At 43.4% G+C, this 11,447-nt stretch overlaps 1 protein-coding gene across 1 annotated transcript in view; it reads right to left on the minus strand.

Moving 5' to 3' along the window:
- Positions 1 to 5,081: 5,081 nt before the first annotated feature.
- Positions 5,082 to 11,447, minus strand: part of B3GNT2 (UDP-GlcNAc:betaGal beta-1,3-N-acetylglucosaminyltransferase 2) — a 28,195-nt gene continuing 21,829 nt past the window's right edge. Inside the window, exon 2 of the mRNA XM_008571091.1 lies at positions 5,082 to 7,592. Coding sequence (XP_008569313.1) covers positions 6,390 to 7,583 — 1,194 coding nt within the window. The 5' untranslated portion in view covers positions 7,584 to 7,592 and the 3' untranslated portion in view covers positions 5,082 to 6,389. The remainder of the gene's footprint in view (positions 7,593 to 11,447) is intronic.

Raw genomic sequence — 11,447 nt, forward strand, 5'->3', positions numbered from 1 at the left:
GCCATGGAGAAACCCGGTGCGCAACGTTAGCACGGTGACATCATGAACCCCAGCGTGATGCCCTGAGAAGGATAAAACATCGCTTCTGTGCTACTCTTGCCAAAAACTTATAACCTCATTCTAATCTTGAGGAAACGTCAAACAAGCCCAAACTGAAGGACATTCTACAAATAACCAGTACTTGTCCAAAGTGTTAAGGTCATGAAAGACAGGGGAAGATTGAGAAACAGATGGGAGGAGATCAGGAAAAAATAACTAAATGCAGTGTGGGAACTTAAGTAGGATCCTAGAGCAGAAAATAGACATTAGTGAAAAACACTGGTAAAATTCAAATAAGGTCTGTAGTGTAGAATTACAGCAATGCTGATCTCCTATTGCTGGGGGGTCCAATGTTGATTTTGACCATTTTAATACGGTTGTGTAAGAGGTTAACATTCGGGAAAGTGGGTAGAGGTGTACAGGTACTCTCTGTACTATTTTTACAACTTTTTTGTAAGTCAAGAACAAATTCAACATTGAAAGTTTTTAAATCATTTTTGAATTTCAAGTTTTTTTTTTTGTTTTTTTTTTTGTCTTTTGTCTTTTTCCGTGTCCGGCAACGGATCGCAACCCTCAGTGTTGCCCCCGTACCGGACCGGGGACCGGCAACGGGATTGCAACCCTCGGCGCTGCTCCCGCACCTCGCTCAGCCAGTGAGCAGGAACCGGTCTGTATGTGGGATCCGAACCCTCGGGAGGGAGCGCCACCGCGCTTCCCAAGTGGCGCACTATCCAGTGCGCCACCGGGCCGGCCCGAATTTCAAGTTTTTCAAGTGGAAGTTTCATCCAACAAATCTCAGAAAAGTAGATTATTGGGTTGGTCCATAAGCAAAGAAAAACAGACCTGGGATGAAGCAGAAAATATTTTTAACTGTCTGCCATACTGTTAAAAACCTGCCATGGCTGGGTTTTTCATTGCTATGTTAGCCCGTTTGCAGAGCAGACACTCAGTTGCAGGGACAGGGGCTAAACCCTGGAGGCGTGGCCGGGCAACGCAGCGCTCTCCCGGTGGGATGGGTGGCCCTCAGTCCAGCGGGGCTCGGCCCATAAAAGTTCTCTAGCTTGCCTGACAGTGCTTCCCCACCCTCCTTCATTCCTTCCATGGTGAGTCATTTCTAGAAGCTTTTGTGATCAAATAAATAAAGGCCTTTCCCACCAACTTTAAGCCCAACAATTTCATCCTTCCATGTCTACCACTCATTTCTCATATTCCACAAGAGGAAAAATAAATGTGAGATGTTGATGTTTACCCACATTTGATTGTTTTCTTTTTTTCTCTCTTTGTGTTTACCTAGGTTTCTCCCATCTCACCAGCCAGGACAACAGCAGGTCACAGGCTTTGGCTTGCTGGTTGACTGCGGCGCAGAAAGCAGGTATGTTGGTCCCCAAAAGTTCCAACAGGTAAAACAAGGCAGGACTTGTGCCTTGTCCCCGTGCTGGGTCTCTTGCAAGACTTCCCCTTTGTCATCTTTGCACCGTGCCAACAAAGTCCTGCGTCTTCATTCTCTCTCCACACCACAGAGTATAAATTATCCAATGGTTAGTTAACACCTTACTGTGCCACAGTTTGCAATGAGGTGGAACAAGTGGAATGAGGCATTCCAAACCAGTTGCCTTGAACTCTTGAACAGGTGAAGTAAGAGCCCCAGAGGGTCACTGAGTCAGACGGAGGTGAGAGCTGTGGCTTCCTCTAGTGTCCAGGGAGATCTTGGGAAGAGCCCAACTGCGGCTGGGAGGGCCTGGCCACTTCCCACACACCCCAGGAATTTTTGGAAGCTGAAGAGGTGCTGCCTGGGAAGGGTTGGGTGTTTGTGAATAAGCTCCATAGCCCCTTTCCCAAAGCCACCTCCCGGGGGCAACGTGGAGGATAGGGCACAGGGAAACAGCTCTGTCCCAGGTCCTTTCAGGCCAGTTCTAATTATCGCCAACAGGAAATAATAGGTAAATAAAGGGGAGGGGCCTCACCCGAAGGCAGTCAGAAGAGGGGCAGCTCCCACATGGTGGGGGTAGGGGGGAGTGTCTAACCCTGAGCACAGGGCAGATATCAACCAAGGACCTGGCAAGATAGCATGTACTCTGATCCCAGCGACAAAGGAACTGATCTTAGCTACTAATGCTCCTGCCTTGATATGAGGAGCACTCACATCTCCAGCACACTCCTTCCTCAGAAGCCAAGGGACAGTCCTTTTAAATCAGGGAGAGATACACCTTAGAAACCATAAAGTGGAGAGGCTGGCTGGTTGGCTCAGTTGGTTAGAGCACTGAGCTGATAACATCAAGGTACAGGGTTTGATCCCCGTACCAGCCAGCTGCCAAAAAAAAAAAACCCAAAGCCATAAAATGGAACCCCTCCCACTTCTTACAAAATGGACCTCCCCCAGGCGTGGGGACTCAGAAAGAAACCCATTTCCCCAGAATGGGGATGGGAACAGGAGGATATTTGCTGGGTTTGACTGTGAAACTGAGAAGTCTACCTAAGTAGGCCAAGTGGGGCCCTAGGAGTCTGTGCTGGGCCTTCAAGAACAGGCCGATGTGCACATACAACACATACAGTGAGAAACCAGGTAGGCAGCTTTGCAAAGATGGGACTGACTGAAGGAGGGGTGAGGTCAGACACAGGGAGCAGGGGTCGGTGAGAAGTCAACTTGGAAAGCTTCTCATTGGTTGGAACGGCCAACAGTCCCTTCCTGGAGGTAGACTGAAAAGTAGGATTGACTCAGAAAGGAAGGACACATGGGACTATTGCAGGAGGGCACCCACAGGTGACCCTGTATTTATAAACTTCAATAAAGTCCAGGGTTTTTTTGTGTTTTTTTTTTTTTTCCTTTTTGTCTTTTTTCATGACCGGCAACGGATCGCAACCCTCAGTGTCGCGCCCGTACCGGACCGGGACCGGCAACAGGATCGCAACCCTTGGTGTTGCGCCCGCACCTCGCTCAGCCAGTGAGTGGCTGGTTTGTACGTGGGATCCGAACCCTCGGTGGGAGCGCCGTCACGCTCCCAAGCGGCGCACTGTAGCAGTGCGCCACTGGGCTGGCCCGAAAGTCCAGTTTTTAAATCTTTTATTTGGCAGACGTTCTGAGCATTAAAAAAAAAAATCAATACAGAATTAACATTAAAGACAGACTGAACTGGGCCGGCCCCGTGGCTCACTCGGGAGAGTGCAGCGCTGGTAGCGCCAAGGCCACGGGTTCAGATCCTATATAGGGATGGCCGGTTAGCTCACTGGCTGAGCATGGTGCAGACAACACCGTGCCGAGGGTTGCAATCCCCTTACCAGTCAGAAAAGAAAAAAAGACAGACTGAACTTATCCCATAACTTCAATAGCCCAGCACATGAAGTATTTATTTTCCTAATTCTTGTTCTAAACAAGAATTTTTACTTCATCTGGTATTTTTCATCAGAAGGTAAGTCATAGAGAAGGTAACTTTTGGCCCAAGTAAAGGCTTCATTCATTTCAGCTTTCCTAAAGTGAAAATAAGTCATCCTTTGCCTTAATAAAGTCATCCTCCCTTTCTGCATTTGAGGTGGCCAAGATGACCCAGAACATCAAATATTCCACATCATTACCAATAAGGAGTGGAAAAGTAGGAGATGGTCACACTTTGGGTATAATTCTAGACTCGACCTCCAAGTGTACGAAGTGCTCCTCCACCTTCCTGCCTTTCTTTTTGTCTCCCTCGACCAACTCAAGAAAGGAGATGGGTATAACCGGGGTCAGGGAAGGGAATGAGCTGTCTCTTTCCTCTTAAGGCCTGCTGGGGGTTATGAAAAGTCCAAACTCTGGCAATGCTCCTTCAGCCTTTTTGACCTTCAAACTCAAAATCAACATGACTTGGGAGGAGCCATGAAAAAGGCCCACAACACCAGTTTCCACCAAGACCTCAATTGTTGAGGAGTTCTCGAATGAATTAGACTCGTGGTACTGACATCCATGAGACGGAGGATCAGGTGAGAATCCATTTTGTGAGCATCAAGAAAGGACTTTGTGGATTTAAGGACGAAATCAGCACAACTGAGCCCAAACATGTGTAAAGCTCTAAAACCTCGTATTCCTCTGCAGAAAAGCCCGTGAAGTCAATCTCACTGTATGGCAGTGGGCTCAGGCAACCTCTACGCAAGAACTTCAGCCAAATAAAGAGCAAGAAATCATCTCACCCTAACATCAGCAGCAACAAGGACTCATTCAAACAACAGCACACATGTCAACTGGAGGCTCACAAAAGGCCCCCAGGGGCCCCCCAAACCTGCTTCAAAACCTGCTACATCTCTTCTTTCTCTGGACACTTGAAACCTCAGGGAAAGAGAATTCCTGTAAGAAATATTAAACCTATTACCCGAGAAAGCATAGTCAGGACATCTGAACACGTGCAAATCGTGAACCAATTACCTGTGATGTTGCTAAAGCTTCTTTATTCTTTTCCAAACCTAATGTGGTGATGTGACCCTCTGGGAGAAGTGCTAGTGACCACTGGAGCAGAGAGACCAGGCACGGGCCCCGTGAAGACAAGCAGTCTTCACCCCCGCCCAGTGTCCTCAGACTTGCTCGTCAATGGCCTCAACATTCCAAGCAGCAGAGGACAGTTTGCTAATTGTCTAACACTAATCCTTCTGTTTTTTTGAGCTTCATCAAATGTCTACTTGTTTTTAATTGAACATTAGCAATTTCTTCTCAACCTGAGTCTGTGAAAGAAACTTGAGTGGTCAAGGCTGCCTCCATATTTCATCATTGTGGCTACAAACCCCAAAATGGAAATGGCTCAGGATAATACAGTCTTTACGATGCGGTGCAATCCCCTAATTAAACTATCGAAACTCACTGAAAAAGGAAGCATAAATAAATAAATGTTCACACTTCTTTTCAAGACTCTAAGCAGAAAAGCATTTTTGAGATTTTTAAATGCTAAGACAGATGACCCACTGAGACAAAAAAAAAAGTTATAGTTCAATATTACTGTAATGGTTTCTGGGGAAAAATGGCCTCTTTAAGGAAAATGTAAGCGAATACAGGAAACAAAAAGAGATCATGAGTTATTACACACGACAATTAAAAATACAGTGAATTTATTTCCACTTTTTTACAGTTCCCAGTATTGCATCTGATAAGAATCCTCATCTCTAAAAACACAAAAATATTTCAAGAAAGCATGTTATAAGATAGTACATACAAGCCATAGTTTGGCAGAATTTTATTAACTCTAGTAGCTCATACTCCAAAAGACAAATTTTTAAATTCAAAAATAATAGTTAGCTTTATTTAACGTTATGTTACACCTTAACATTTAAAATACCATGCTCTAGTTAAATATTTTATCAACAACACTGTATACAAATAAAATATTACACAAAATATATTTAAGAAAATGTTTTGGTCTTTGATTTGAACAATAAATAAAAACACAGGCACTTCTACATTGAGACAGTGAAGCATCACTAAGAATAATAATTTTGTATAAGCAACATGTGAAAATATAGAAAGAACAGAATCCTAGCATTTTAAAATGACAAATCACGTATGAAAAGGTTTGCAACTTGAATCTTTTCACTTCAGGTTCAAAAGTTACTCATGCTTTCTTGGTCCACATTGAAAATTCACAAACCCAATACGGTTGTCAGGGGCAATTCAATCTTCAGTTGGCCATTATGGAATCATATTCACTGTTTTCAAATACTAAAACTAGAAAACAATATGATACCACCCAGCAAACCAGCTGTAAAAAACATTACTCTCTCTCTCCTTATTACGACCATAAGACCACAACGAGATAAACTGGATGAGTGTCGCTCAGTGATTCTCATTTTGCAAAATTAATTATATTAACATAAAAAAAATACTGTTGGGGTGTCAGGAAATTTCAACAAAAGTCAATTTTCTGGACAATTTTTAAAATTCATCCAAATCACATGAAAATAAGTGTAATTCCATTTCAGTGAAAACCACTCAATCATGTATAACAGTCTTTAGAGCCGATAGGTTTATAAACACCTGAATTACAGATAAATTGGTCATTATAATGGGGAAGTAGAAATATTATCACATAGGAAGGCAAAAAAGAAAAAAAACCCAACAACTTAAAACAGTCAAATTCTAGAAATTTATAATTTTGGATGAGAAGGGGAGACAAATTAGAAAATAATGGTCGTTAGCTAGTATCCTCCATAAAAAATTATCATCTTCTAGTCTTCTTTTTCACAAAAGTACCAAACTGAAAGGTTCAGAGGCCCTCAAATGCATACTACTTATAAAGGCAATTCTGATGGTTTAACATAGAAATTACCCTAACGTGAGAACACAACATGGGAACTGTTCAAGATATGCCTTTCTACGCAAAATTCAGTTTGTATACATTTCAGCATTTTAAATGAGCACTTTGCAATCGAGACCAAATATCAATCATCTCTTGAGGTTTTCTGCTATGAACTAACATCAGGTCTACATAGGAACAAATGTTATTCTTGTTTTTCTCCTCGATATCAAATGTCCTGAAGCCTTTGTGTTTCTCTGGAACGAGGCCAAGTTTCTGAAGGCACATTCCAGTATAAACATCATCAATGGGGTAGAGATGGACCCGGTCAGTTACATTGTACAGCCTCAGGGCCAGGTGACCCGAGTAGAGGAACCCACCTCCCCCTGCATAAGGGGGGTAGACACCAGAGTAAACAACTTCTGGGATGTAGTACTTCAGTTTCTTATCCCGATGGGGTCCGGCATTGTGGATCACATCACCTATAAACAAATCTTTGGCTTTGTTCTTGGATAAGCTATTCAAGTAATTCAGGATTTGATGGGTGTTCACAAAAACATCGTCATCGCCCTTGAAGACAAACTCAGTGTCTGGGCAGGAAGTGCTCACCCACCTGAGAAACAGCACCTCCTTCAGAGACAAGTTGAAGAAAGTGTCCCTGTAGTTCCAGAGAAGAATGTCCTGGTGTTTCTCACTCTCAAACTTCAGCATGTCTGAAAGGTCGGGGTGGTTGTCCTCCGGGGGGTTCTGGCCCAGCAAGAAGACTCGCACCACTGTCTGGTTGGCCACATTGGTTTCTCTGCCCCAGGACTCCCGGATTGCTTGCCTTCTGGCGAAATGTGGAGTGAGGGACTTAATTGCCAGCAATAAGAAGGGTTTCTTTGCACACTTATCTGGTTGATCTATAAGCAGTGAATAATTTCGACATCTCAAATACAGCAGAAAGTCTTTAAATCTGTCCGGCAAATTGTTAAAACCTGTAACAACTGATGTGACCCTAAGGTCAGGTTCACAATAATTCAGATGGCTTATATTGGAAAACCCGTATACTTCCCCTGTCTGGTTGGCCAATGTGCTCAGAATGGGATTGTACCGTGTGTTCAGTTTTTCTTGCTCTCTGTTCCAGTATGCCTGAGGAGGGCTTGATGTCTTCCAGAACTTTTCTTTGGGTATTATTACTTCCCCCTTTCCATTTTTTTCTTGGCTACTGCTTTTGGAGACTTCCATGATCAAATAAATGAAGACGTTTGCCATCATCAGGATACCCAACAACTTTATTCTTCGACGTCCAACACTCATTTCTCATATCTGCAATAAAAGGGGGATTGTTATATTAATTAGATAATTATTAATTTGCATTTGCACATACATTTTAATTTATTTTACTCACCTCTTTGTTTCCCCAGGAGTAGGGGTTTAGAGCATAGACTTGCACTGTCTAGGTTCAAATCATGGCCCTTCCTTTCTAACTCTGTGACCTTGGGCAAGAAGTATAACCAATGTCTCAGCTTCTCGATCTATAAAACGGGGGTAATAGCCCACTTCACAGGATGGTTGTGAGGAATATATGATTTTATATGGAAAGCTTTTAAAATACTGCCTGGCCCATAGCAAGCACTACATAAGTCATTGTTAACATTGCTGTTTTAGACACCCTGAGGGCAGAGATACATATTACTAAATAATCTCACTTCAACTTTCTTGCTTACAACAGCTCACACAAATCAGTGCTTTGCAAACTGATTTGCCTATAATTCTTAACAAATACATTTTATATTGTGATCCACACACACACATAAGTATTTTACATGTATGCTGTACTGTGTACAGTTCCATGTCATTCACCTAATTTTGTATTCTATTCTATTCTATTTGAATTGATTGATTTATTGGCACTTGGCCTGTATGGAGATCTGAACTCTTGACCTTAACACCATGCTCTAACCAACTGAGCTAACCAGCCAGCCTGTTTCATTTTTTAAAAAATGCTGGTTCCAACACTGAATTATTTCCCAACCTACCATTTTACAGATGAGGAAACTGAGGCAGAGAGATTAAGATGCTTGCTGAGGCACAGGGTAGAGGAGACACTAACCACACTATACGTATATTCAAAGAAACAGAAGGAAGATTCATAAAAACTTTATCCCAATAACCAAAAACTGAGAACAACCCAAAAATATATCATCAACAGGAGAATGGATTATCAAAGCCTGGCATAACCATACAATGGAATATCCCTTGGCAATAAAATGGAAAACAATTGTTGCAGCAACATTACATTGTGAGCGAAAGCCAGACCCCAAATTTCAATTATATTAACTTCAAGAACAGGCAAAACTAATCTAGACCCTAGAAATCTGAAAGTGATGGAAGTGGGGTGTTTGCAGAGGGGCAAGAGGGAACTTCCTGGGGTACAGAAATGTACTTTGCAGATCTTGAACAAGATGAGGACTTCATGGGTGTGCACACCTGTCAGAACTCAAACTGTATACTTAAGATCTCTGTTTGTAGCAAAAAGAAAAAGAGAAATCCAAGTGACATTTTAGAGAAATATCAAAGGATTTTGGGCTATGGGCAACAGAAGAACAAAGAAAGAGTAATGAAATGGTTTGCTAGGAAACACTCCAAGGTCCCAACACTACTGACGTGGACAAAATGCACAGGAACAACCATTTAGACAAGGCTGACATTAGAAGACAACCCAAAAAAGTGGAGTGGCGACACACTATAAAGCACTACAAGGGTTTTCTTAACAGGTTAATTCTATGACTGGGAATTTATCCTTAGGTATTGTTATTTTCATTCCCATTTTATAACTGAGAAAACACATTTAAAGAAGTAAGGGCAAAGCCTGAATCCCAGCCAAGGCAATGGGATTCCAAGGCTACCATGTTAAACCGTAGCTACCCCTTCTCTAATCTCTAAAACAAAGTTGTGTGACTATTCTAATCAAGAGTAGTATTTACTTTTTTTTTACAGAAGAGGATTTTCAAGTTCACTGGATTCTAAACAAATAGTCCCAAGGTAGAATATTTGTCATGCTAAGAATTCTGTGAAACGATTACATGTTGGACAGCCCAGATTAGATCAATAGGAATTCACAGGCTATCCTGTCTAGTAGATCTTAATCTAGTTGCTTGTATTTACTGCTGCTAAACAGTTTCAGCTATGGACATATAAGTAAAAGGATTTTGTTTTTGTTTTAAACTAGCCCCTACCCCATAATCCCACTCCCCAAGGCCTTTGCACACCTAGAGAGCATGGCAAATGAGAAAGTTACGTATGTGCTCTTGGCTCACCCAAGTAAGCAGTCTCCCATCAGCACCCCATTTCTCCCCCCACTCCCCAATCACTCCCCACCTCCACCCCTCAGTAATCCCATCACTGAGTCAGCAAGGAAGAAGAGCCTCCGTAAACTTCCTGGCAAAGGAGGAAACCACAAGACATTTCTTGATCTTTAATTATAGTTTTAAAGTGCCCCAAGTCACACAGCCTCAGTAATTCAAAATGTCCACACCTAAATCTCAGATCCACACCTTACTTAGGTCAGCTCCTTTCAAATGAGCTTCTGAGCAAATCCTAAGCGCTCACTAAAGGTCTGAGTCTGGTACGTCTTTGGCAACCTAAACCTCCTTGCAAGGGAATGAGAACTCAAATAGGCACTTAGAATGTATTTGCATGGTATCTGATGTGGATAAAGAATTAGTCATCCTTAAGGGCTTAGTCATCCTTAAGGGCTGGCCAATTAGCTCAGTTGGTTAGAGCATGGTGTTGATAACACCAAGGTCCAGAGTTCGAGCCCTGCTACCTGACAGCTGCCAAAAGAAAAAAAAAAAAAGAAAAAAATTAGTCATCTTTTTAGAAAATAAATCATAGATACATTTAAGCCTTCTTTTTGACTTTCAAGACTTAGACAACTTTTTTTTTTTTGTTTTTTTTTTTTTTTTTTTTCCCCGTGTCCGGCAACGGATCGCAACCCTCAGTGTTGCCCCCGTACCGGACCGGGGACCGGGGACCGGCAACGGGATTGCAAGCCTCGGTGTTGCTCCCGCGCCTCGCTCAGCCAGTGAGCGGGAGCCGGTCTGTATGTGGGATCCGAACCCTCGGACGGGAGCGCCAGCCGCGCTTCCCAAGCGGCGCACTATCCAGTGCGCCACCGGGCTGGCCCCCCTTAGACAACACTTTAAAAAAATAAATGGTTCTCTCTAAATTGGGACAACTCTCCTAATGCTGAAGTAGCTCTTGACCCAGTACTGCTGATCTCTAGGTCTTGGGTTCTTCCTAGGCTGAAAAAAGGGCAACAAGATGAAGTATGGGTATCAATGGAGAAAAATGACAATGAAGAAAAAGATTTGGGGGCTGGGCCCGTGGCGCACTCGGGAGAGTGTGGCGCTGGGAGCGCAGCAGCACTCCCGCTGCGGGTTCGGATCCTATATAGGGATGACCGGTGCACTCACAGCGCTCACTGGCTGAGCGTGGTGCGGCCGGTCTCAAAAAAAGGACAAAAAAAAAGGAAAAGGAAAAGATTTGGAAAGTACTCAGGAAAAAACAGCACACGCTCTGAATAGTTAAACACCTGGTAGAAAATCTCAACTCGGTAAAGGAATTTAGACACCAATAGAGCATTCCCAAAATTTCTAGGGTAAAAGACTACAGCTTAAGGAAGAAAAAAGGAAGCACAATACTTTACATAACAGGCTGTAACTTCCAGATCTAATTCTCCTAGGAAAAGATACAGGGTGAATATGTAAAAATGACTCCAGATAAATTAGCATGTTATGCATTCCTGTTATGGGGGACACCATGGCTTTCTGGAATCCAGCCATAACCACTTGAAGGTTCTATCAAAGAAAGCACCACTCCTGGCCGGCCCGGTGGCGCACTGCTATAGTACGCCGCTTGGGAAGCGCGGTGGCGCTCCCGCCAAGGGTTCGGATCCCACATACAGACCGGCCGCTCACTGGCTGAGCGAGGGGCGGGAGCAACACCGAGGGTTGCGATCCCGTGGCCGGTCCCGGTCCGGTACGGGCGCGACACTGAGGGTTGCGATCCGTTGCCAGCCACGAAAAAAGACAAAAAGGAAAAAAAAATAAAAAATAAAAGAAGAGGAGAGTCTCTCTCTCTCTCTCTCTCTCTCTCTCTCTCTCTGCTTCCACCATC

The sequence above is a fragment of the Galeopterus variegatus genome, unplaced genomic scaffold (assembly GCF_000696425.1).
Source record: "Galeopterus variegatus unplaced genomic scaffold, G_variegatus-3.0.2 Scaffold659, whole genome shotgun sequence".
In the NCBI taxonomy this organism is placed as follows: Eukaryota; Metazoa; Chordata; class Mammalia; order Dermoptera; family Cynocephalidae; genus Galeopterus; species Galeopterus variegatus.